This window comes from Salvelinus sp. IW2-2015, linkage group LG11, assembly GCF_002910315.2.
Source record: "Salvelinus sp. IW2-2015 linkage group LG11, ASM291031v2, whole genome shotgun sequence".
Lineage (NCBI taxonomy): Eukaryota > Metazoa > Chordata > Actinopteri > Salmoniformes > Salmonidae > Salvelinus > Salvelinus sp. IW2-2015.
This window is the reverse complement of record NC_036851.1, coordinates 11,474,170-11,501,953: the sequence shown is the minus strand read 5'-3', so window position 1 is coordinate 11,501,953 and position 27,784 is coordinate 11,474,170. Positions and strand designations below refer to the sequence as shown.

At 45.0% G+C, this 27,784-nt stretch overlaps 1 protein-coding gene across 1 annotated transcript in view; it reads left to right on the top strand.

Moving 5' to 3' along the window:
* LOC111969806 (forkhead box protein J3) overlaps positions 1-24,658 on the top strand; it is an 80,853-nt gene extending 56,195 nt beyond the window's left edge. The window contains exons 4-12 of the mRNA XM_023996073.2: positions 2,457-2,540; positions 4,898-4,999; positions 10,451-10,579; positions 13,927-14,101; positions 15,638-16,099; positions 16,469-16,570; positions 19,850-20,050; positions 20,257-20,325; positions 20,798-24,658. Coding sequence (XP_023851841.1) covers positions 2,457-2,540; positions 4,898-4,999; positions 10,451-10,579; positions 13,927-14,101; positions 15,638-16,099; positions 16,469-16,570; positions 19,850-20,050; positions 20,257-20,325; positions 20,798-20,910 — 1,437 coding nt within the window. The 3' untranslated portion in view covers positions 20,911-24,658. The remainder of the gene's footprint in view (positions 1-2,456; positions 2,541-4,897; positions 5,000-10,450; positions 10,580-13,926; positions 14,102-15,637; positions 16,100-16,468; positions 16,571-19,849; positions 20,051-20,256; positions 20,326-20,797) is intronic.
* Positions 24,659-27,784: the final 3,126 nt, after the last annotated feature.

The window sequence follows — 27,784 nt, the reverse complement described above, 5'->3', positions numbered from 1 at the left end:
GTATGCAGGGTGGTATGCTGCTGGCAGTGGTATGCTGCTGCTTGCCTTTAACTTATTTAACTTGGGTCAAACGTTTCGGGTAGCCTTCCACAAGCTTCCCACAATAAGTTGGGTGAATTTTGGCCCATTCCTCCTGACAGAGCTGGTGTAACTGAGTCAGGTTTGTAGGCCTCCTTGCTCGTACATGCTTTTTCAGTTCTGTCCACAAATGTTCTATAGGATTGAGGTCAGGGCTTTGTGATGGCCACTCCAATACCTTGACTTTGTTGTCCTTAWGCCATTTTGCCACAACTTTGGAAGTATGCTTGGGGTCATTGTCCATTTGGAAGACCCATTTGCGACCAAGCTTTAACTTCCTGACTGATGTCTTGAGATGTTGCTTCAATAKATCCACATCATTTACCTGCCTCATGATGCCATCTATTTTGTGAAGTGCACCAGTCCCTCCCTCAGCAAAGCACCCCCACAACATGATGCTGCCACCCCCGTGCTTCACGGTTGGGATGGTGTTCTTCGCTAGCAAGCCTCCCCCTTTTCTCCAAACATAACGATGGTCATTATGGCCAAACAGTACTATTTTTGTTTCATCAGACCAGAAAAGTACAATCTTTGTCCCCAAATGCAGTTGCAAACTGGAGTCTGGCTTTTTTCTGACGGTTTTGGAGCAGTGGCTTTTTCCTTGCTGAGCAGCCTTTCAGGTTGTCGATTTATAGATCCTTGTATACCTGTTTCCTCCAGCATCTTCACAAGGTCCTTTGCTGCTGTTCTAGGATTGATTTGCAGTTTTTGCACAAGTACGTTCATCTCTAGGATACAGAACGCGTCTCCTTCCTGAGCGTTATGACGGCTGCGTGATCCCATGGTGTTTATACTTGCGTACTATTGTTTGTACAGATGAACGTGGTACCTTCAGGCATTTGAAAATTTGAAACCGGACTTGTGGAGGTCTGCTATTTTTTTCTGAGATCTTGGCTGATTTCTTTTGATTTTCCCATGATGTCAAGCAGAGGCACTGAGTTTGAAGGTAGGCCTTGAAATACATCCACAGGTACACCTCCAATTGACTCAAATTATGTCAATTAGCCTATCAGAAGCTTCTAAAGCCATGACATCATTTTCTGGAATTTTCCAAGCTGGTTAAAGGCACAGTCAACTTAGTGTATGTAAACTTCTGACCCACTGGAATTGTGATACAGTGAATTATAAATTAAATCTGTCTGTAAACAATTGTTGGAAAAATTACTTGTGTCATGCACAAAGTAGATGTCCTAACCGACTTGCCAAAACTATAGTTTGTTAACAAGAAATTTGTGGAGTAGTTGAAAAATGAGTTTTAATGACTCTAACCTAAGTGTATGTAAACTTCTGACTTCAGCTGTATGTTATTACCGCTTCTTTGTCTCTGGTTAATTTGCACTGTGAATTATTCTCCCTCTGAGGGAAACACTAATTGACCCCAAGCTTTAAAAATATTTAAACATATTTTCTCAACATTGTATTGTTGCAGCAGTGAGGTTAAAGTTGCAGCGTTTCAAAATGAAAGCTAGGAGAGAAACACAGGACCGTGCTTTAGATGGCAGTAGTACCGTGACGAGTATGAAATGGGCCTACTACGGGACACGTGTTGTATGGATGACTTTAGACACAAGTTGTTGCAACAGTACTTCTCTTCTGTTGTCTAGAATGACAATTTCTCTGTAAATATCAATTATTCTCTCTGCTAAGGAAGTCATTTTAAAGGTCCTGATCTCACTTCCCCAGACAATTGTGAATGATTTTATCAGGAGTAATATAAAATATTATTTAAAATCACAACTTGTAATGGCCTGGGGGTGAGAATCTCATTTTAACCACTGTAAGCAGTGAAGCTTGTGGCTTCAGGGAGGAACGCCATTGAAAAATGAATTAAATGTGGCCGAATTCAGAGATAAATAATGCAGCCAAGGGGTGGCGTTGTGTGGAGCTGCAGCCTCCGAGCCAGCAGGTCTATTCTCTCCTTGATTAGCTGGGCTCAGACATGAACAGAAACCCAACGCGCTGCTCCCGCGCCTGGCGACAGCAGGCCAGCTACAGTTGGATACACTAGCACTACTTCAGGAGGGGTTTACCAGTTCAACAGCCCCAGTCTCTAACTAAAGAGCACCAGAGACAAAGGGAAGCCTTACCACGAAACACGGCTCCCTCCAATTACAAACAAAACCCACGTACACACTTAATACCCACACAGGTTGACTGTTATACTTAATTTTTTTGTGGATTGTGTTTTGCTAGCATTTTGTCAAAGCACTAATGTGGCAGTACCAAAGAAAAGTCTGATGCTTTTACTCTTTGTCCTGAGATGGAAAGCCATGTCCATTGTTAACATCCCTGTGGTGCCAGGCAAGGTCTTGTCTGTTCTGTTCTTTACTGTGGTGCTCAATGGTCCTCTCTCTCTCTCCCTCTCTCTCTCCCCACAGGGCTCCTACTGGGCCATCGACACCAACCCAAAGGAAGACGCCTTGCCCACACGGCCGAAGAAGAGGCCACGGTCCGGAGAGAGGGTAAGTCCTCCAGACAACACACCTGTAGATAGCCTCACTTAACACATTCCATTAACACATTCCATTATTGACATACACTACATGACCAAAAGTGTGTGGACACCTGCTCGTGGAACATCTCCTTCCAAAATCACGGGCATTAATATAGAGTTGGTCCCCCCTTTGCTGCTATAACAGCCTCCACTCTTCTGGGAAGGCTTCCCACTAGTAGTTGGAACATTGCTGCAGGGACTTGCTTCCATTCAGCCATAAGAGCATTAGTGAGGACGGGCTTTGATGTTGGAAGATTAGGCCTGGCTTGCAGTCAGTGTTCCAATTTACATTTACATTTACATTTAAGTCATTTAGCAGACGCTCTTATCCAGAGCGACTTACAAATTGGTGCATTCACCTTATGATATCCAGTGGAACAACCATCATCCCACAGGAGTTAGATGGGGTTGAGGTAAGGGCTCAGTGCAGGCCAGTCAAGTTCTTTCACGTTGATCTCGACAAACCATTTCTGTATGGACCTTGCTTTGTGCATGGGGAATTGTCATGCTGAAAACAGGAAAGAGCCTTCCCCAAACTGATGCCACAAAGTTGGAAGCACAGAATCATCTAGAATGTCATTGTATGCTGTTGTGTTAATTTCCCTTCACTGGAACTAAGGGGCCCGAACCATGAAAAACAGCCCCAGACCATTATACCTCCTATGCATTGAGACAGGTAGCCTTCTCCTGGCATCTGCCAGATTCAGCCGTCGCACTGCCAGATGGTGAAGTGTGATTCATCACTCTAGAGAATGCGTTTCCACTGCTCCAGAGTGCAATGGCGGCGAGCTTGACACCACTCCAGCCGAATTTTGGCATTGCGCATGGTGATCTGAAGCTTGTGTGTGGCTGCTCGGCCATGGAAACCCATTTCATGAAGCTCCCGACTAACAGTTATTGTGCTGACGTTGCTTCCAGACGCAGTTTGGAACTCGGTAGTGAGTGTTGCAACCGAGGACAGGTTTTTTTTTACCGGCAGGTCTGAGCTTGTGTGGCCTACCACTTCGCGGCTGGACCTACTACTTCACAGTAACAGCACTTACAGTTGACCAGGGCAGCTCTAGCAGGGCAGAAATGTAACAACGGTGCCACATTGAGTCACTGAGCTCTTCAGTAAGGCCATTCTACTGCCAATGTTGGTCTATGGAGATTGCATGTCTGTGTGCCGATTTTTAATAATAATTTGTATTATTTATTTTGTATAATTATTGTTTTATATATACCTGTCAGGAACGGGTGTGGCTGAAATAGCTGGATCCACTAATTTGAAGGGGTGTCCACATACTTTTGCGTATATACATTATTTTTATTTTTTCGAACATCAATTAATGTCCTCTGGCTGGTTATTCTGAGTGGGAGCGTTTGTCTGTTAATTATGCATGAGTCGTGTCCAGTGTAATATACTGGTTTAGTCAACTGCCCAGATTGACCTGGCTACGAGGCATCCATCCCTTCCTCCCTGGCTACTGCAGTCTGGGCTCCCCTTTGTGGCCCACCATAGGCTACAAGAAGACATGTGGGGCTTCGGTTGAAACACTGAGACGAAGACACAAAGAATCACAGCGGAAAGGCAAACACACTCACTCCGTTAACCACCTACGTGTGTGTGTGTGCCTCCGTGTGTCTATCTGCGGTTGTAAGATAGGGAGAGGGATAGAGCAACGCACATTCCATTCTATGCATGTGTGACACACACTGTGTAAATGAGCTTAAATATAGTCATTGTTGTGTAATTCAAAAGCATGACAAATGCACAGTGTTCACTCTGTCAAGTTTGTACATGTATGTTGTGTTGGTATGACACGTGCACGCCATCCTCCCCTACAGTTTTGACTGGCTGCCTACAAGGCATCCCATTTAAGTCCTCCGACATTAGAAATGGTGAAATCTCATTTATGTTTATCATGAATTAAAAATGGTATTGTTGCCAGCCAATCCTCTTACAGTAAGCAGTTTTGGGAGACAGGCGTGGTGGAGTTATCTCCCCCGACCGAGCGCCCGAGCCGTGCAGGGAGCAATGGGGGCTGTGCTCTTCTTCATCTCTGGGAATATTTCCGATGTGACCTAAATAAAGGTGTTGCTCCTTCTTTGTTGTTTTCTAAATGGTCCTGGTGTATTTTCCATACTGGAGATCTGCATCCCTCCCTATTGCCTGGAAGGAAAACTAGCTTCCCAACAAACACGGCAACATGAGCGTTAGGACCTTTACCTCCGCCTATGGCTTGAGGTCCTGTATAATTCTGATAATTAGTTTAGAACTTTTATTTTTATGCTCCTTTATTTGATAATTGGCTAGAAGAGTGATTATTTTTGGTCTCCCTCCAGGCTTCCACACCGTACAGCCTGGAGTCGGAGTCTTTGGGAATGGACTGTATGATCTCTGGAAGTGCCTCTCCAACGCTGGCAATCAACACTGTGACGAACAAGGTACCTACCCAGCATGCACCTGCACACACTGCACCACCCTGACCCTCCCTCCCTACACCCAACCACCCACAGCTTATTCCCCCCCTGAGAGTAGCACTCAACTGGGATAAACACACACACACATTTACAGATTCTTTCCAGTACATCTCACACTAACGCACAGCTGCAATGCAGCACAAGAAGCACTGTATACAAAAATACTGTAGTGGTGAGTGTGCGAGCGGAGTTGAGCGCTCAGAAATCCCCCCTCGTTGCTCAGACCGGTCAATGTCCTTTTCCTCCGCTCTGCGGAGGGAAAAATGATTCTCCAAATTTTCTCAAATTTTGGGTGTTAAAATATAATTTAAGTCACCCCTTCAACCATTTGGTTTTGAAGTAGGCTATCATAACAATCGTCAACATTTCAACATGTTGTAGGGCAGGCTATTCAACAAGGAACCTACCTGATGTGTTAAAAAAAATATTATAATAAAAATGATAATCAGATACTTGCTGCGTCTCTGTGGCGCTTACGTTTTACAGTTGATGGACAGTTACAAACTTAGACTCCTCTTTAACAATAGCCTATATAGAAACCGAAACGTCTCCGTTGCTGCTGCATCGGCTCATTCGTTGTCTTGCCATCAATAACACAGGCCGTGTGACCTATTTCTCAGTCGACTCACGTCAACATCTCTGCGCATTAGTGGTGGGTTAGGGTAAATAAATACAACGGGAGGCCCTGATTTTTAAAAGAACCGTGATGAAGGAAATGAAGCAAAATGCTGGGCAGAGCATGCCCAGAGCTCGTGGCTGAGTGGTACCGGAGCGAAATTGGAGTGGGGGAGAAGGTCGAGCCAACATTTTAAAAATCCGCTCCAGCCAAATTAGGCACGCTTCATTCCGCTCACACACACACACAGCACCACAACAAGGGATTACTCGTACTGTGCAATACGGTATCGATACTTGGCCGTTCTGCAATATGATCGACCCTACACACAGACTTTGCAATGTGATACTCTACACACCAGGGTTGGGGTCAATTCAGGAAGTACACTGACATTTCTAATTTCCATGAAGAAAATGTTGAATTGGAATTTGGTTTACTTGTTGAGGAGAAATGGAACTGACCCCAACCCCCTGCCGACACACCTGGAAGTTGATGCCCAGTCCTTCTCTATCCATCAGGTGTGGTTGGGGACATTTCCCTCTCTGCTGCAGGGGTGGGTGTGTGGGTGGGGCCGATACTGCAGAGAGTGGGAGAAACCACAGGGACTGCAAGCTGTTGGCTCTGAAATTGAAATAGGCTTTTTAACCTTAAGCCCTCTCCTCTGGGCCCAGTGGGGGCAGCTCTCTGGAGTACTTTTTAAAAAGCCTGCAAGTCGCTTATTAATTTACTGCAGCAGGCATAAAAAAGACTGGGTTTAATATAAACGGGTGGGAGGCGGGGGGGGGGTAGTTGTGGTGGGATCTGCAGTGTGTCTCTGTCTGTCCGTGTGTGTGTGTGTGTGTGTGTGTGTGTGTGTGTGTGTGTGTGTGTGTGTGTGTGTGTGTAAAATCAGTGTGCAGTTGAGGAGTCTTGTTGTGTGAGTGGCTGCCCCTTGTCTTTTGGGTGGTGGTGGTGGTTGTGGGGGGGGGGGACTGTAAACACACACACTAACCCACGCGTCTGTCCTTTCCTCCTCTCATCTCAACCAATGAAGCACTTGTCATTGATTTTGCCGGCGTTTCAAACCTCAGTTGGGCATTTGAACACGGACGTCCTCCATAGAATAACAGCAGTTAGATTTCACACATGCTAAGAATCATGAGCAACAAAACAAATCTTCGGAACATGCCCGCTCCAGGCAAGGTTACAGCAGGGCTGTGTGTGTGAGGATGTTATTATGTGTCTTTTGTTCTCCTGCTTGTAACTGTTGCTATGGTAAAGCGAAGATCAAGTGGATAGGAGAAATGGCAGCAGCAGATCGGAGCCCTGCTCTTGCCAGAGAGCTCATTTCTCATTGTAGTACACTGTAAATACACAACTGGCCACGCCTCTTTCAGTGCGCTGTGCCAAACCACAGGAATTCTCTCGCTCGCTCTCTCAAATTCCCGCCTTCTCTAAGAGGTCAATGTGAGGTTGTCAGGACTACAGAACCAGTGAGTTCCCCCACTATCCCTCAGACATTTCTCAAGTAGCCCTCTTCCTCTCGCTCTCATTCCCTCTCAAACAAACGCACGTTATTTCTCTATTCTGAGGTAGCCGTTTTCAGTGGCGTGAATGAGGCGGAAGTCAGGCACTAGTGTGATAAAGGAAGGGGGATTGTAGGAAGACGTGTGTTTACTGAGGAAACGTCTGGCCCTGTGCTTTGCTTCTCTCCCTCTTAAATCCCCTGAAGAGGGATTCTGCAGAACACTGGCTGGCATTGTCAGCGACACCTGGGTGAATCTCGCTTTGATTTCATAATCCGTGTCTCATGCTCCAGATTAGACTCTCATGTAAAAGATACCCCTGGCTTTTTACTTAATTCATGGCTAAGAATATCACACACACTGACTCGCTACCACCAAACACGCATCAGGAGTTATTGTTGAGGGAGTTGCTGCGTGTGCGCTGCGCACGTGGGGAGGCTGTGTGTGTGGGGTGCTGAGGCTGTGTGTGTGGGGTGCTGAGGCTGTGTGTGTGGGGTGCTGAGGCTGTGTGTGTGGGGTACTGACGCTGTGTGTGGTGGGGTGCTGAGGCGTGTGTGTGTGTGGGGGGTGCTGTAGCGCGGTGTGTGTGTGGGGGGTGCTGAGGCGTGTGTGTGTGGGGGTGCTGAGGCTGTGTGTGTGTGGGGGTGCTGAGGCGTGTGTGTGTGTGTGGGGGTGCTGAGGCGTGTGTGTGTGGGGGTGCTGAGGCGTGTGTGTGTGGGGGTGCTGAGGCTGTGTGGTGTGTGTGGGGGGTGCTGAGGCTGTGTGTGGTGTGTGTGGGGGGTGCTGAGGCTGTGTGTGTGTGGGGGGGGGTGCTGAGGCTTTGTGTGTGTGTGGGGGGGTGCTGAGGCTGTGTGTGTGGGGGGTACTGAGGCTGTTGTGTGTGGGGGTACTGAGGCTGTGTGTGTGGGGGGTACTGAGGCTGTGTGTGTGGGGGGTACTGAGGCTGTGTGTGGGGGGGTACCTGAGGCTGTGTGTGTGGGGGTACTGAGGCTGTGTGTGTGGGTGAGCTGGGCGGGGTGGGCTGTGTGGGGTGTGTGGGGGTTGATGGCTGTGAGTGGGCTGTGAGCTGTGTGTGAGGGGGGTGAGCTGTGCATGTGTGTGAGAGACATGATGACATTGGGTGTTGGTCTGTGACTGTGTGGCGTACATGCTCAAGTGGGCGTCTTGACTCGCGGGTCTCTCGGGTCTGTTTAAAACCACAGAGCAGTGAGGTTTGGAAATCATCACACTTTATGGATGAGGAGAGTAAAAATAGATTTATGGCGAGCAGCTTAAGGCTAAAAGCCTCTTTTATGACTTCATTACACATACCATTTATATTTCTGCAGCGCACTGAGTTTGATCAGCATTGTAGTGCTGATTCTCAGACGTGCCTAAGCCCTCAGTCTTAGCCGCTCATTGAGTTCCCCATTCACGCTAATGAACACTGGAGCCCAGCCCACACTGAGTGGTGGAAGGCTAGAGTCTACTAATGAGCTTCTCTTGCATCCCCATCCCCTTCCCCCACCCCCCACACAACACAATACTGGATTCAATGCTCTCCTGACTGTTGTCATTAAAGCACAACATTTGTGTCATTCTCTAGCTGAGAAATTGAGAGCTTAGAATGACAGACGGATCAAACTGAGTTAAGAGTTCTGCGTGATGGTGTCTGCTCAGACATAACAATAAGGACAACAGCTCGATCTGGGTTTGAATGTTATTTGTTTTCTTTCATAATAGATAAATACTTTGAGCGTTTGGTTTGATTCAGCTTTCCTGGTTTGAGATTTGCTGGGTTTTCACTTTTGTGACTTCCATTGTGCCCGTCATGCTCAATCACGCACAAGTACTGGAGGGCAGTCAGGCCTGGACTTCCCTCTGGCCTCAGAAAGCAAAGCAGCCATGTCCTGCTGCTGTGTGTTAGACAGAGGGAGCTGTAGAGAGGGCGCAGGCAGGGCCACAGCCACTCGGCCCAAGGGTTGCATGTCTCATTGTGTAGAGCACAGAGCCCAGCCTTGTTCCACTCAGCCTGATGAGCAGGCAGCCCGACCGGCCACTGGGCAAGACTCGGATTCATCACCAGCACCATCCAGGCTGAGGCTGCCAAGATCTGCATGGTCTGTCACACCAGTGTTTCCCCAAGGATTTTTTTCAGCTGCGGTGGCATAGTTAGTGGGGGGAGGGTTTAGAGCCCTTGGATGCCGAGACAAAATGTTGCTGTTTCTAAGGCAAATTTCCTTCAATTCTACACATTTTGCCATGGCTTATGCCTTGTTCTTATGTTTGAATCACTCCGATAGCATAACATAATCAATTGGGGCCCCATGCCATGCCATTTTGGAATTTCTGATTCTCTGACTGTCTTGTTTTTATTTTGTTGATTGTTAGCTCTCAAAGATGATCTTATTTACAAAATATATATATATGTATGTCCATTATCTTTTCCACATACTTTGTATCTGTTTTAGTCATTTACGTTTCCACTGAAAACATTATACCATCCCAAGTTTACAATTTTTTTTGCCGTTGTGGCCACAATGCGTACGAGGGGAAACCCTGCGCACACACCAGCCAGCAGCATCCCACATAGCTGCCATTCCACACAATGGAAAAAATCTGAATGCAGTAGCTATTCTCTCTGGATCTCATTATATTCATTACCAGATTGTTTCTACCACCAATGCTACTTATTTGCGGTCTGTTGTGTTATGCCACAATACACTTTTTCCCCCCTTAGCAAAACCTTTTTCAGATGATGATAATGAAGGGTTTTGAAGTGCTCTGGCTGCTTGCGTCGCTGTATTGAAAGGTCAGGGTCTCGGTTGCGTTGGAGACCTTTGTTGGCTGTCCCAAACCGATTTGCGCACTGTGAGCAGATGGGTCTGACACGGCCAGTAGTGTGACCTTTAGTGAAGAAGGGGGCGGTCCCACTTTACCTACCCAGAGGGAAGAGCCTTTACCTGGACACTCATTCAGAAAGGGACCCCTCGGGCTCTGCTGGCTGTGTAGCCTCAGTAAAGGTGTTCCAGGCCAGCCACCATCTCAGTTCAGAGAAAGCGCTCTGCAGTAATGACAAGTGGTAACATCCAGCACACAAAAGCTTTACGCACACACAGGTATTGAATTTCTAGACACACACACACAAACCAAATTCAGGTTGTTACGGAACCAAACTGATTTGCATGTGTTTTTACTGTCAGAATGATAATGATTTTAGATGGCATGCAGTCAGTACATAAAAACCCTGTTGGTTGATCTCCAGGATGTGTGGTGTACAAGAAAAGCTAATGTAGTGCCTTCATCTTATTTCAGGTGGCATTATACAACCCAGATCAGGATGGGAGTGACAGCCCAAGAAGCAGCCTTAACAACAGCCTGTCTGACCAGAGTCTGGCCTCAGTCAATCTAAACAGTGTTGGCAGCGTGCACAGCTACACACCGGTAAGACATTGCACTGCAACCTCTAACCACAGTGCTACAGCTCTACACACTTCTCAGACCAAGCACCACAAACGACTACAAGATTCTAGCTAGACACAATTTAGACCATGTGCAGTGCATTCGGAAAGTATTCAGACCCCTTGACTTTTTCCATATTTTGTTACGTTACACCCTTATTCTAAAATGGATGAAATCATTTTTGTTCCCTCATCAATCTACATAAAATACCCCATAATGACAGTGAAAACAGGTTTACATTTTATTTTTTAAGCAAATTAAAAAATATATTTAAAATATATTTAAAAAACAATACCTTATTTACGTAAGTATTCAGACCCTTTGCTATGAGACTCGAAATTGAGCTCAAGTGCATCCTGTTTCTATTGATCATCCTTGATGTTTCTACAACTTGATTGTAGTCCACCAGGGGTAAATTCAATTGATTGGACATGATTTGGAAAGGAACACACCAGTCTATATAAGGTCCCACAGTTGACAGTGCATGTCAGAGCAAAAACCAATCCATGAGGCCTAAGGAATTGTCTGTTGAGCTCCGAAACAGGATTTCATTAAGGCACAGATCTGGGGAAGGGTACCAAAACATTTCTGCAGCTTTGAAGATTCCCAAGAACACAGTGGCCTCCATTCTTAAATGGAAGAAGTTTGGAACCACCAAGACTCTTCCTAGAGCTGGCCGCCCAGCCAAACTGAGCAATCGGGGGAGTAGGGCCTTGGTCAGGGAGGTAACCAAGAACCCGATGGTCACTCTGACAGAGCTCCAGAGTTCGTCTGTGGAGATGGGAGAGGACCTTTCAGAAGGACAACCATCTCTGCAGCACTCCATCGATCAGGCCTTTATGGTAGTGTGGCCAGACGGAAGCCACTCCTCAGTAAAAGGCACATGAAAACCAGCTTGGAGTTTTCCGAAAGGCACCTAGATTTTCTCAGACCATGAGAAACAACATTCCCTGGTTTGATGATCTTTGGCCTGAATGCCAAGCATCACGTCTAGGGGAAACCTTGCGCCATCCCTATGGTGAAGCATGGTGGTGGCAGCATCATACTGTGGGAATGTTTTTCAGCGACAGGGACTGGGAGACTACTCAGGATCGAGGGGAAAGCTGAACGGAGCAAAGTACGGAGATCCTTGATGAAAACCTGCTCCAGAGCTGGGTCGAATATTCACCTTCCAACAGGACAATGACCCTAAGAACACAGCCAAGACAACGCAGGAGTGGCTTCGGGACAAGTCTCTGAATGTCCTTGAGTGGCCCAGCCAGAGCCTGGACTTGAACTCGATCGAACATCTCTGGAGAGACCTGAAAATAGCTGTGCAGCAATGCTCCCAATCCCTTTCTGCCAGAGCTTGAGAGGACCTGCAGAGAAGAATGGGAGAAACTTCCAAAATACAGGTGTGCCAAGCTTGTTGCGTCATCCCCAAGACGACTTGTTGCTGTAATCTCTGCCAGAGGTACAAGCATTTCGCTACACTCGCATTAACATCTGCTAACCAGGTGTAAGTGACAACATTTGATTTGATGTGCTTCAATAAAGTACTGAGTAAAGGGTCTGAATGCTTATGTACATGCTGTCTCTTATACACATCTAGATGTGTATAAGAGACAGGTAAAGGGTCTGAATGCTTATGTACATGTGATGGTTGCAAAAACATTTTTACCTGTTTTTGCTTTGTCATTATGGGGTATTGTGTGTAGATTGGTAGGGGGAGAAAAACGATTTAATCTATTTTAGAAAATGACTAACGTAACAAAATTCGTAAAGAGTTAAGGGTTCCGAATGCACCGTATATCAACCTCTAACCACAGTGCCCCGGCTAAACACGAGCTAAGACCAAAAACACCACAAATCACTGTCACTGTATCACAGCTAGACATACAGTAATTTAGACTATGTATGTCAATCTGTAATCACACTGACAACTATATACTTCTAAGACTGAGATCCTAAAACCGCTACTGTCTGCATCACCACTAGACATAGTCATTTAGACCGTGCAAGCCGATGCCTAACCTCAGTATCACAGTTACATAGCGGTTAGTTAGCTGAAAGCCTGGAACTTTAACACAGTGAAGCAGCTCCACTCTGAGGGCAGTGCCCCTGACCAAGGGGGTGGGGGGTGGGGGGAGGGGGGGGTTTAAGGGAAAGAGATCTGTACACGTTCTTGGAGAGCTGCTGCCTGTGATGTCCTCCCACCAGAGATGCCCCCTTCTTTGGTGTGGTCTTCCCGCTTCCCAGGGTGCTCTCTGCTCCAGGCTCTCTGCATCGATCTGTTCAGACTGATGGATGTTTCTCCAGTGCTGCTGAGACCAGTCTCTTCTTATTACTGCCTCATTTCAGCCAGCCACACTGACTGGGTTCTATAGCAAGGCAATCTATACCGTAGCCCACGAGTACGGCTTCAAAGCCTTTGCTGTTGTAAATAATGTGGCCTCCAACATACGTGAATTTAAGGAGTCTCCCTAGCGATAGAGTAGTGATGGCTGAATTATTAGTGTCCTTCACATGTTAAACCTGGTATGGCTTGAAAGCTACCTCTGTGATGCGGAATTAAATAATGTAGACTATTTTGTGTCCTCAGTTATAGAATAGTGATGACTCCATGTTAGTGTTCTTCTCATGATAAACTTCATTAGACAGTCTTGCTAGAGCACAACATTGCCTGCACTCTCATACACCAGCAGATAAAAATTGACCCCCAGGCATATGCCGTACATGACTAAAATTAATGGTTATTTGTACAAGGCTTTGGTATTGATTTTTGTTTTAAATACATTTTGCCGGCCATCTGAGTTATTGGCTTAGTGTTCATGTTGGTTACTATTTGAGATGAGGCTGCAAGCAGCGATTAAGACTGTCAAAGGCAAGTAGGTGATAGGTTGAAGAATGAACACTGATATTTAGCTGCTTATACATGTTCATTATGTCTTAGAAGTTCGATTAGCTTAGTGGACTGGACTAAGATATAGATATATGCTTAGATCTGTTGCACTAAATAAAGAAAAATGTTTCGCGTGAAATGGTTCAGTTTCTCTTGTTCTCCAGCAGTTCTATGTGCAGATATCTGTCGACGTCTCTGAGAAGTATGTTTCCCAGTCGAGAGTCAGTTTGACGGTGTAATCAGCACTCTTCAACAGTTAAAGTGAAAGTTGTAGTCTGTCTGGAATAGGTTTGTATTGTGGTTAGTTTTAGACTGAGGTGTGACCGCTAGCTTGTACTGAATGACTGAAATAAGAGCCCTCAGGTTCTAAGCAGAGCAGAATAGTTTTAATTCACTGCTCCCAAATCTCTTATCTCTCCTCTTTCTCCTGCTCTCTCTTCCTCCCCAGGTGACTAACCATCAAGAGTCGGTGTCTCAGTCCATGAGCCTCCAGCAGCCGCCACAGCCCCAGTACAGTATGCCAGAGAGGGACAAGCAACTCCTCTTCTCCGACTTTGAAGATCTCAGTGCCTCCTTCCGCAGCCTTTACAAGTCTGTCTTTGAGCAGTCCTTCAGCCAACAGGGTGAGTGCTCGTCAAGAAGGGTTACACATCAGGTACTGTAGTGGACAAGTTTGTGCACAAGAGGCCAGGATTATTCTATGGCCTTTTGTTTTGCACTAAACAGTTGGTCGAAGGAGAGTGGAATGGGCACTAATTAGGTTAAGTGGGTTGGATGAGTAGGGATTCGATAGACAGTAGCTCTAGTGCAAATCCATATGGCTGTTTACACGGTCTACGGTGTGCTAAAGCCACATGCTAAATCCTCTGGCCTCATTCCCAATGCGAATGCACAAAAGAGTCAGAGTTCATAGCAGAATAATGCAGTTTTGTAAAACGTGTAAATGCAGCTTTGTTATTACTCTGCCTGTAGTCTCGTATATCTTTTACAGTGTTTTATACATTATTTTTCAGAGCGATTACAAGATTGCAGCATCAAACCTCTGTCTGTTGGCGCATTTTCCATAGCAATGATATTCATAATGGTATAGGCCTATCGCACAGGGTCGGATCAAGTGTGGCACTCCAAAAGCCTGGCAGCCCTTTAGAACGTAATGCTTTTTGTTTGTAATCTGATTGACTGATGAACAAAAAGCACTTGACAAGCGGGTTATGGGCAAACGCCGACAAAGCTTTTTCTTGTATAACCTACTTTCACAAATCAAATGCATTTCATGCTAATGTTTTCAAAAGTGTTCCTCTCCCTTAATCTATCATCTAGGTTTCATTAGTTTAAAGTTGTTACCTTTTTTTTTATATATATATATATGCATAAAAGTGAAATCTCTTAGTCAGACAAGCCCTTGCAATTAAAAAGTGTAAATATGCGAGTGAGAGGATTTCACACCCTGGTGCTGTAGACAGTGAGCTAATTCACCGGCTTTGATAATAGGTAATGAGCTCGCATTATTATTCTGGGGCTGCGCGCTAATTGCTTTCTGTATTTCCCTGGTTGGACAATGGGCTTTCTGTACCGATAAGAGATGTACCTTTGTCACCCCTGCAGTGAGTGTTCTGGGGGCGATTGCGGCAGGGCTGGAGTCGGCTCTAAAAGCACTCCAGTGAAATAGGTTTTACCGTGCCAAAGCCGTGATGGACAGGGCCTCTTAAGAACCGCTCCCCTACACTCAGATTATTGCTGTTTGGTTGTGCAGATGTTCGCGCTCCAGTCGTGCTTGTTTTTCAAAATAGTGCGGCAACACAATGAAAAGTGTCAAAAGAATTGCAGGGTTCGGAAGAAGAAATGCCCGGGCACTCTGTGGTTTTCAGAAGCTCTGCTGCTGCTCACTCATTCCTTTTAGCTGCTCGTTCAAAATGGCAGCTGTGTCAAGTGTAGTGCTCCTTGAACAAGGGAATCCCAGATCCACTGATTGCATGATGTCGTCGTTAACTTGAATGGGTGCTTTTACAACTGAAACCTACAAGCCCCCTTGGTGTTAATGACTTATCTGCAATATTTAAGTGGTTCGTTGTAGTTTGTTGCATTGTATGTTTATATCAAATAATGACTTTGTCGAAGCACAGAGTAATAAGGATGACTGTGTGTATATGGACTTCCAGGTTTGATGGGCATGCCGACGGAGTCGTCCCAGCAGACCCATACAGCCTGCTCCTATCAGCACTCCCCCAGTGGCACAATCAGCACCCAGAACAGCCTGACAAACAACCACTCCAGCAGCGGTGGCCAGGTGCCCCTGTCCCACCCTCCCCAGCTCCCTGGCCAGAACACCCACCCGGGCCACGGCTCGCCCCACACACAGCACCTCTCCCAGCACGGCCAGCATGGCCCACACAACCAACATGGCCAACACAGCCAACACACCCAGCACCCACAGCACCCTCCACACTCTCAGCATGGGCAGCACGCACAGCACCCGCAGCAGCACACGCCGCACCCCTCCCAACACGCACAGCACACCCAGCACCCCTCCCAGCAGCACAGCCAGCACCCCTCCCAGCAGCAGCACCAGAGCCTGGCTCACCAGCCCCATCCTGCCCAGCAACAGATGGCCTGCAACACAGGTAAGACCTGCCTCTTTCCTCTGCACCACACACACACACACACACACACATTCAGATGCATTCAGAGATAACCCAGTGAGACACAGCTGGACCTGGCTACCTCCGTATTTATTCTGCATAAAGTACAGAGACCTGCTTTTGGTCAACAGACAGTAAATTATTATCTGATTTATGCGGTTTGCTGTAATGAGAACAAAGCAAATGCTGCATCCAGACAGCAGACAGTACCTCTGGAGCCCTGCAACCTTTTCAGAGGGAACCGACTCCACCCCGTGGCCAAAGTAGAGTACTGTTTAAAAAAATTCAAAATAAATGCTGATTCCTCTCCAGCCTCTAAAAACCAATCTGTGCTCCCCTCTGTGTTTGCAGGCCTGCCCTCTGACTGGTACCCCAATCTGGACGCACTGAAAGAGAGCTGCCGTATTGCCAGCAGTTATAACTGGGCTGATGTCGACCTCTCACCTTTTCAAGGTGCGGCCATGAAGGATTGTGAATGCAGTTCCATTGCATTGGCATATCCAACTTAAGCCTCAATAAGCTAACTAATTATACACTTGTCTTTATTTTTATTATTCTTATTGTCAACCTGTGTTTGTTTGTTTTTTTTACCAACATTTCAAAAGCTGTTTTTTGTGATTACAAGAGTCATTTTATCCAAATTATTTCATGCCGTAATGCCTGTGATGAGCACCAACAGGCAAGTTTATTGGAGCTCTTTTGTTGGTGTGCTGAAGTGTTGCCAATCAAGGGTTTCATTTGAAGGAGCTCTTCAATTAAAGAACGCAGCCTTCAAGTTTAATTACCAAATGCAGTGTAGCTCAGCAGGTCACAGAGTTGATCCAATTACAAATGTTATTTTATTTGTTACATGCACCGAATACAAGTGTAGATTTTATTGTGAAATGCTTACTTACGAGTGCTTTCCCAACAATGCAGTTAAAAATGAATAACATTTGCAAATGGATAAAGAAAATGGTAACACAATAAAATCACAATAACGAGGCTATACACAAGGAGTACCAGTCCCAAGTGAGGTAGTTGGGGTGATTTGAGGTAATATCTACATGTAGGTTTGGTTAGGTGATTGATTGAAGTATGAAATGACAGTGATGTACTGGGCCGTACGCACTACCCTCTGTAGCGTCTTGCGGTTGGATGCCGAGCAGTTGCCATACAAACTGGATGCAGCCAGTCAGGATGCTCTAAATGGTGCAGCCGGATACATTTGAGGATCTGAGGGCCCATGCCAAATCTTTTCAGACTCCCGAGGGGTAAGAGGCGTTGTCGTACCCTCTTCACGACTATGTTGGTGTGTTTGGACCATGATGGGTCCTTAGTGACGTGGACACCAAGGAACTTGAAGCTCTCGACCGTCTCCAATACAGCCCTGTCAATGTGAATGGTGGCGTGCTTGGCCCTCCGTTTCCTGTAGTCCCCAATCAGCTCTTTTGTCTTGCTGAAGTTGAGGAAGAGGTTGTTGTCCTGGCACTACACTGCCAGGTCTCCGACCTCCTCCAAGTAGGCTGTCTCGTCGTCGGTAATCAGACCTACCACCGTTATGTCTGCAAACTTAAAGATTGTGTTGGTGTCGTGTGCAGCCATGCAGTCGTGGGTGAACAGGGAGTACAGGACGGGGCTTAGCACGCACCCCCGGGGGGCCCCCATGTTGAGGATCAGTGTGGCGGATGTGTTTTTGCCTACCCTCACCACCTGGGGGGGCGGCCCGTCAGAAGTCCAATATCCAAATGCAGAGGGAGGTTGTTTAATCCCAGGGTCCTTAACTTAGTGATGAGCTTGGAGGACACTATGGTGTTGAACGCTGAGCTGTATTCAATTAACAGAATTCTCACGTAGGTGTTCCCTTTGTCCAGGTGGGAAAGGGCAGTGTGGAGTGCAATAGAGATTGCATTATCTGTGGATCTGTTGGGGCGGTATGCGAATTGGAGTGGGTCTAGGGTGTCTAGGGTGTCTGGGATGATGGTGTTTGTGAGCCATGACCAGCCTTTCAAAGTTTTTTTTTTCTTCTCATGGCTACAAATGTGAGTGCTACGGGGCCATAGATGGGTCACATTGGCATTCTTGGGCACAAGGACTATAGTTTGCAAGTCCTGCCACATCCGACGAGCGTCAGACTACGGATGTTGCCTGTAATCCATGGCATCTGATTGGGATACAGTGCCTTCGGGAAGTATTCAGACCCCTTGACTTAGAAAAAAAAAACTATCACATTTACATAAGCATTTAGACCCTTTACTCAGTACTTTGTTGAAGCACATCAAATCTAATTTTATTGTCACTTACACCTGGTTAGCAGATGTTAATGTGATTGTAGCGAAATGCTTGTACCTCTGGCAGCGATTACAGCAACGAGTCTTCTTGGGGATGACGCAATAAGCTTAGCACACCTGTATTTTGGAAGTTTCTCCCATTCTTCTCTGCAGGTCCTCTCAAGCTCTGTCAGGAAGGGATGGGGAGCATTGCTGCACAGCTGCTTTCAGGTCTCTCCAGAGATGTTCGATCGAGTTCAAGTCCATGCTCTGGCTGGGCCACTCAAGGACATTCAGAGACTTGTCCCGAAGCCGCTCCTGCATTGTCTTGGCTGTGTGCTTAGGGTCATTGTCCTGTTGGAAGGTGATTCTTTGCCCCAGCTCTGGAGCAGGTTTTCATCAAGGATCTCTGTACTTTGCTCCGTTCATCTTTGCCTCGATCTTGACTAGTCCCTGCAGCTGAAAAACATCCCCACAGCATGATGCTGCCACCACCATGCGTCACCGTAGGGATGGTGCCAGGTTTCCTCCAGACGTAACGCTTAGGTTTCAGGCCAAATAGTTCAAACTTGGTTTCATCAGACCAGAGAATCTTGTTTCTCATGGTCTGAGAGTCTTTAGGTGCCTTTTGGCAAACTCCATGCAGGCTATCATGTGGCTTTTACTGAAAAGTGGCTTCCATCTGGCCACTCTACCATAAAGGCCTGTTTGGTGGAGTGCTGCAGAGATGGTTGTCATTCTGGAAGGTTCTCACATCTCCACAGATGAACTCTGGAGCTCTGTCAAAGTGACCATTGGGTTCTTGGTCACCTCCCTGACCAAGGCCCTACTCCCCCGATTGCTTAGATTGGCCAGGCGGCCAGCTCTAGGAAGAGTCTTGGTGGTTCTAAACTTCTTCCATTTAAGAATGATGGAGGCCACTGTGTTCTTGGGGACCATCAATGCTGCAGAAATGTGTTGGTACCCTTCCCTTCCTCGACACAATCCTGTCTCGGAGCTCTACGGACAATTCCTTCGACCTCATGGTTTGGTTTTTGCTCTGACATGCACTGTCAACTGTGGGACCTTATATAGACTGGTGTGTGCCTTTCCAAATCATGTCCAATCAATTGAATTTACTACTGGTGGACTCTAATCAAGTTGTAGAAACATCTCAAGGATGGTAATGAAGCAGGTGGCTGTGGTAAACTCCTCAATGCCATCCAATGAATCCCAGAACATATTCCAATCTGTGCTAGCTGAGTATACAATCTACAATTGCAAAATAGGTTTTAATTAGATTTCACTGCTAAAATGTATTTATGTGTAATACATGTTTTTTTTTACAAACTCTTGACGTTTTTTATGTGGTGTGATTTTTAGAACTCCACTGTTGTGACTGGCAGCTAGTACTACTGATACGGTTTGACGGGTGTGCTGCAGAGGTGGCTGTGTATTGCTGTTTTCCTTGGCTCATGTTGCATTTGGGTCTGACCCCGTGCAGGACTGAAGGAGAGCATGAGACAAGCAGAGCTGAACAACTGGTCCCTGGAGCCCACCCAGATCGCTGACCTCTGCTCGTCTATCAACCAGTTCTTCACCCGCACTGGTGTCATTCAGCCACAGGGGGCAGTGCAGCCGCCGCCCGTACCCGTATGCCATGGCTCCATGCACCCCAACAAGCCCAGCCAGCACATCACCACAGGTCAGTGACCCTCATCTACATCCTAGCTCACACTATGATTGCATTTAGCATTTCAGACCACTCCCATTATCAGGACATTGACGACATGTTCCTCTTATGTGAACTTACATTGCAATAATGCTGGGGATGAGCAGGATTGTTTAAGCTAGCGCATACATTATTTTGGGATTGTGGTATTTCAGTGAAGTTGGTATTTTTCTCCACAGGAAATCTCTACATGGATTCCAGACAGAGCATGTCTATGATGGGGCCCCCAGGGTACCCCCACATGACAGGTACAGTACAGCTGCAGCCCCCATTCAACTAATCACTAACCTAGGTCTCAGGCAAGGGCATGGTCTCTACAGTGCACTAGGTATCCATCAAACCTGTCCTTCCACATTAAACAAGCACTAGAACAACACCTTGACAAGTCCTTTCCCCATTTGACTACTTTTATTTCAAAACAATTATTTAACCTTTTATTTAACTAGGCAAGTCAGTTAAGAACAACTTCTTAATTACGATGATGGCCTACCCCGGCCAAACCCTAACCCGGATGACGCTGGGCCAGTGGGACTCCCAATCACGGACGGTTGTGGTACAGCCTGGAATCGAACCAGGGTGTCTGTAGTGAGGCCTCTAGCACTGAGATGCAGTGCCTCAGACTGCTTCGCCACTCGGAAGCCCAAAACGACTCCTTTAACCAATGATGCTTCTACAGTGTATATGTACTATGCCCTCATTCCCCTTCTCTCCCTCTCTTAGGACACCATGCGCAGATGAACCAGCAGCACATGATCCCTCCCAGAAACTTCCAGATGCACCGCATGCCAGCAGATGACATCCAGGATGACTTTGACTGGGACTCCATTGTCTAACGTTAGATGTTCTGCCCCTAACGAGGAGCGTCCAGGAGGTGCAGAGGAGATGAGTGTATGAGGAAGAAGCCAGGCTGAGCTGTACGCTCACAGTAAAAGGAGACGAACTGTTGTTGTTGGGATACAGAACCATAGAACAGGTGTCACTTTCGGAGGAGAGAGCAAGAGAGAGACTTCAGAGTCCTGACATTTTTACAAACAAAAACAAAACGTACAAAAAAAAAAGTGTTACTTTGAAGACAATCATATTTAGTAAAACATGTTTAAGTGGTGGCTTATGTGCTTGTCTTGACGAGGCAAGTAGCACACGTTCATGTCAAAACACATGCTCCAGCCTTCATCCCTCGGCCAGCCCTCTCCGGCCAGCCCTCTCCGCCCCCCTCTCCCAGCCAGCAGCCATCCAAAGTCTCCCCAGGTCCGTCCGTAACTGTTGTGTGATTTGAGCGACCTTTTTCGGCTTGTTATCCTTCTCGTGTTGACTTTAGGCCTCAGCTGCTTCGTGGATGAGTTTCTCTCTTCATTTTCGTTGTTGTTCTTTTATGGAAAACGCAGGCAGCCTTTTTGAGTAACGTGAAGGTGCTTGTTGGTCAACTTTTGGGTGGACGATGGATCCCCAATGGTGGGTTTATTGGTAGTGAGGTTAGGTTTACAGTAGCTGAGGTTACGTTATGACCAGGGTGTTTTGCATTGAACTCTGCTTGATATAAAGATCACAGATGCTTCATCATAGAGTAATCCATCCAGTTGTCCTTTAACCAACTCATCTGGTCCATAAAAAAAAAAAAAAAGAAGCTAATTGTGGAAATTCAGCAACATTACCGGCAGTATTTGTGGTTTTGTGTCTATTCTGTCAACAATGTATCGTACCTTTTTAATCTCCAATACTCCAAGACTGAAAAAGATGCATGAGTGGGTGACTGTAAGAAATCCAAACCTCCTTTTCACCTTCTTTTCTTTGTTTGACTTGTTGAATAATACTTAGACTGCAAGTACAGTCTCATTCTCAATCACTACATCCTTTCACTAGTAATAGTTAATACACAATGAATTTGAGTACATGTGTACGCCTATTGTCTGTAGGTGTCTCTTCACCTATTCAATTCAGTGCACATGCTGCACAAAGAAGTGTAGGATATCTCCCTATTCTCTTCTGATGCAGGAAATGTACAGGCTAACTTCATTTTTCAGTCGTAAGGTCTACTACAAGCCATGCAGTAGGAATGTTCTTCATTCAGATGCTATACATCTGAATCAGTATCAATCTCCCCCGATATCTTCCTTGCTGTGACCCAGTCAGACTTGCACTGCAAGGCAGAGAATATGCTGTAATACAATCATGAACAATAAAATAAAAAAAAAACAATGGGAATGTGGTGTGTGTGTGTGTGTATGAGTGTGTGATTTTAATGTAATTTTAGGGCTATGATTGTTTGCTGCAATCATCTGCATATGCTATCAATGAGCACAAATCAGATGCACAAAAAAAGAGAAATGAACGGTTAGAGGCAGATATGCATTTTTTTAGGCAGGGTTTCTTATGCAGAGAAATTAGCACTTTTTCTGGTCAACAGCCAAGTAGAGAGAGAGAGAGAAGATGGGTGGGAGACGAGTGGTGCTGGAAACACTCCTGTTCACCTGTCATGTCCCTTAGTGGCTACTGAATCGGACTTGTCCTGAACCCTCAACATGGTTGCTTTGCGCTACCTATATGGGAGCTTGGGCTGAGTCTAGCACCGTTCAGCTTACCTTTTCACTTTGTTTCTTTCACTACGGATCCCCGAGATTAACTAAACATTCACTGTTGCCCCCCACCCCACCCCCCCTTAGATAAACTAAAGCTTGGGTTGGATTTTGTTTCTCTCCATTGCTGAAAATGTTGTTGTTTTTGTGTGTGTGTGATCTAACGACAATCGCGACAAGGTTTGTAGTATCACATTAACACAGCTGAGCCCAGACACCTTTGTCTGTTGTAACAGTTAGTATACATGTGTAGATACTGTGTGGCTGTCCTTTTGAAACAGGATGCAGAAGACATAAGTGGGGAAGCTTGGATGGAACTAGAGCTTTTCACACAAACATATACTGCCAGGCGTGTCTGCAAGGTTGTACAGATCTTTTGCCAGCCAGTTCACTCTGTAAATGGTTCATACTACCCATCGTTTTGATATTTTAGGCTAATTGTTTTTATTTGTTGCTTTTCCTCCGTCTTTATCCATCATGTCTTACTACTTCTACCTTTACCTGTAGCTGGTTTTGGGTTAGATTCCCAAATGTTCCTTGTATTTTAAACAACCGTTGTGTGTGGCTCATGTTCTTGCCTGTGGATACCCATTGAGTGTTTAGGCTTTGTTTATTGGCCCAAATCAAGTCAGTCAGTCATTTAAAGGGATACTGAGAGATTCGGACAATTGTTTTTCTACTTACCCAGAGTCCGATGAACTCGTGGGATACCCTTTTATGTCTCTGTGCAGTATAAAGGAAGTTAAGAGGTAGTTCGCAAGCCTCTGTTAGCACATTGACTGGAAGTCTGCAGGTACGCCAGCGTATGGGTAAGTAGAAAAATGGCTTAATTGCCAGAATCTCACAGTATCCCTTTAAAACAGTCAGAATGCTCATTCAGTTACAATGCCAAGGTTACTTCAGATTCTCAACCATTGAGTCCTTCATTAGTGAACAATGAATACTTTATGAAGAAGTAGTGATTGTGAATTTACCATTTGACTGCTAGATAAGGTCAGCTTGGGTCCTGTAGACTATTGAGACTGACCCAAGGAATGGGTGTTTCGGGGGAGATGGTTAGAATGTGGATCTAAATGTGATAGGGAAGTCTTGGCAGCCCATGGTTGGCAGGGCATGTTTGGTATGTTGCATTTCATCACTGGTAATGATGAGGGCACTAATGGAAAAACACTAGAGGACCGTCAAAGGGTATGTAGTTGTTAACCCACCCCCCACAGCGCAAAGAGGAGATGGGAAAGGCGGGGAAGAGCTCATGGATGTGATGCACATGAACGAGTAGGGGAAAGACAATGACTGGATCAGGTTTATGCATCACCCTCTTTACTGAGTCTGTGTGTCTGTCCGTGTGAGCGAGTACATTTTGTTTGAAAAGACAACTCAATTTTTAAAATACCACTGGAGATGTACCTGCCAGAGAGATTACTATGATATCAACAAAAGAAAAAGAAAATAAGCCTTGTTACATGGGAGAACTGCCAACAAGTACTGCTGATTGAGGCCTATTTTATTCAGTGCTGGTGTGTTGTGCTTCTTGTAAATAAATGTATTTTCAATCATCCCTTTTTCCTCTTGGGGGTGGGGCATCAAGGCAGGGGTGGGACTTACTCATGAGAGGAGGGAAAAGAATAGAGTATTTTGTTATTGTCCAATCAGAGGGTGACACAGTATGTATATATCTATATTGTATATATGTGATGAAAATGCGTTGGCTTTTTGTGTGACACTACCTTTTACCTGTACTATGGTTCTACATTCAGTGTTTCAATGTTGACTGTTTGTTTTTCTGTTTTTGATTCTGTCTTTGTCATTTCTTGTATTTTGTTTTCTTTTTGTCCTTTTTTTGGTTATTGCACGGTTTATTACTTTTGCTGTCCAATGAGGTGACACAGCTACTCTTTGTATTGGTTTAGTGCTGTAAAATAACTCCAGTGTTATTAGAATTGTCTATCCCACCCCCATCCCCAATATGCATGAATGGCACTTAAAGAATTAAAATATGTTAACTTCACTGTGGAATGGTGTGGTGTTTGTCATATTTTGTATGTATTTGAATGAGTTATATGAAGCAAACTTGTGCTACAGTGAATTATCCTCTGAATGATTTACTATTTTGAACAGTAGAAGTAGCTGCTATCAGTCACAGACCGCAAAACTCATTTTTCTGTTTCAACTAATAGTTGTGCGTAGTGGAATTGCACTTTCTATGTGCAATTGTGTTGAAACAGCAAACTTAAAGGTTAGGGTTGAATATAACCCGTAGTAGTGCAGTTCCTCTGTGGTCACATCTCTCAAGCATGATACCTAAAATTGTTTTTTGGTAAGTATTTTTTTCACCTGCAACATTCCACTTTGATTGGTGCACTCAATGTTTAAAAATTTCCTAATTCAGAAGGTTAGTATTACAATAGTACAGTAGTCTTCCATACTCATTGTCCTTTCCCAAGTGAACAATTCACACAATCTTTCATATTTCCAGTAACCTGTCTAGTGTTTTTTTATTAAATTTTTTACGCTTAGGAAGTTCACATAGCAGGCAATTGTTACATCTATTTTCTATGGTGCATTTCCATTTCACTATATTTGATAAAAACAATGACGTAACACCTAATAAAACCGTTTTCCCAAAAACCTAGTGTCGAATATAACTTAAGTGGTTGAAATGTTTCCATTACTTATTTCAGAAGATTGCGCAGTAATAAACTGGCAACAGCCTGCATGCCATCCCACCTACTGTATCTGTTAAATATCTCCGGTAGCCTGCGAATGCCAACATGGATAGAATGCAATAATTTACTATTTGCCATATTCCTAATAATTATCATGTGCCAACGTATCGCCACAGTCCTTGCACTCCTGTAGATCTGAAATAATTGAATGGTGAATCTTGCCGGCCAATCAGGAAAGCAAGGCTAAGCAATTCAGGCATTCTTGAACGTCAGGACAATCCTTGTCCTGCAAATATATATATTTTTTTTATAGTGGAAAATAATGTGTGCAGTAGACATTTAGAATTAAATGTGGAGTGGAGCTTTATTGTTAAGTGATGACATCACATGCATCGCGTACCTTCAAAATTATTAGAAAATAATTTGTAATGAAAAAAGAAAAATCCACCTTTGTTGAACGGATGAAAATGTTATCGATCTTTAGAAGGAAAAAAGTATGAACTCACTACTGCAAATCACTCTGTACATTTAAGTCATTTAGCACACGCTCTTATCCAATGTTGAACATTTCTCCTGTACCTGCCATTTCCATTAGGCCTACACATTTCGCAATGATTGCTTTTGGCGAAAAAACCTGGGTCAATGGAAATCTGCCTAGTGACAGGTTCCATATGTTCTTTTACACATTAACACGTTCCTGGACTAGAATAGTCTCCCAGGACGGTTACTAGTTACATTTTTATCCAATTGGCGACAGATTTTAATGCGAATATTCTCAAATCCGCATAAAAACAATATGCGCATTTTCGTCCCAGAGCTGTTTCCATCAAATTGACTTGTTGCAGATTAAAGGCTGCGTGATGGTGTGGCGCACATAAAGAATAGACCTACCTCCTGTGGTTAAATTCCCATGTACCGAATAAGAATAGAAGTTAAATGGGTTTCCAACTCATTTTCAACTCTACTGATGGTTTTCTCACCCCAAAAAATGCGTTACATAGCGAGTGTGCCCACTGGTATTGGCACGTGCGCTCTAGCCAATAACGATGCGCTCTTATAGCCTAAATTATTATGGACAATATAGCAAGATTATTTTAATTTGTCAAATGACAACGCATCGATGATCACTAGAATAAGACTCTCGATATTTATTGGAAAGGAGCATCAAGCTCATCATCTTGCACTTTCACTACCCTGTGAAGTTAATAATTGATTGAATCTGTAGCCTAATAAACATCATGCTTTTCTGACGAGTCGTAGTGGGAGTACATGTCATGGCTTGACTCTTAAGTTTACTTCGATATGATGGTTATTATATCAATATTTGCACATTTCTCGCATAATTCATTTTAGCTACACAAAAAGACCCCACCTTGTCTACCATATTTTGTTTTGTTGACATTTGGAAAGTTTACTGACAATTTTTCTGTTTCTACCAGGCCTGTCATTACATTTTTTTCATCCGATATGTACTTTACTCGCATACAAATAATGGGAACCTCCTTAAATATCAGCAATCAAAGGTTTATCAAGACATGCATGTCCTTTCCCCCGCCCAGCTCTCCGAAGACCCTCCCCTAGCCCCTACACATGACGACCAGGTCCGTGTATGTCCAGGTCCAGGCTTTCACACTTCCTCATGACACACTTGCTTTCATGCTCATTTCGGAATTCTGCTCCATCTCTTTGGACCAAACTGGTAGAAGTACATTAGAAGTGAATAACTAACTGAAGAGCCTCCACCATAGCCGCAGGAAGTAGGGGTGCTGAGGATGCTGCAGCACCCCCTGAAAAATCAGAATTAAAACAATATACACTACCAGTCAAAAGTTTGGACACACCTACTCATTCAAGTGTTTTTCTTTATTTTACTATTTTCTACATTGTAGAATAATAGAGAAGACATCAAAACTGTGAAATAACACATATGGAATCATGTAGGATCGAGAAAAAAAACTGTTAAACAAATCAAAATATTTTTTTATTTGAGATTCTTCAAAGTAGACATCCTTTGCCTTGATTACAGCTTTGCACACTCTTGGCATTCTCTCAACCAGCTTCACCTAGAATGCTATTCCAACAGTTTTGAAGGAGTTCCCACATATGCTGAGCACTTGTTGGCTGCTTTTCCTTAACTCTGCGGTCCAACTCATCCCAAACCATCTCAATTGGGTTGAGGTCGGGTGATTGTGGAGGCCAGGTCATCTGATGCAGCACTCCATCACTCTCCTTCTTGTTCAAATAGCCCTTACACAGCCTGGAGGTGTGTTGGGTCATTGTCCTGTTGAAAAACAAATGATAGTCCCACTAAGCGCAAACCAGATGGGATGGCATATCGCTGCAGAATGCTGTGGTTGCCATGCTGGTTAAGTTTGCCTTGAGTTCTAAATAAATCACTGACAGCATCACCAGCAAAGCACCATCACACCACCTCAGTGGCGGTTCTAGCTTGTATGGCTCCCAGGGCG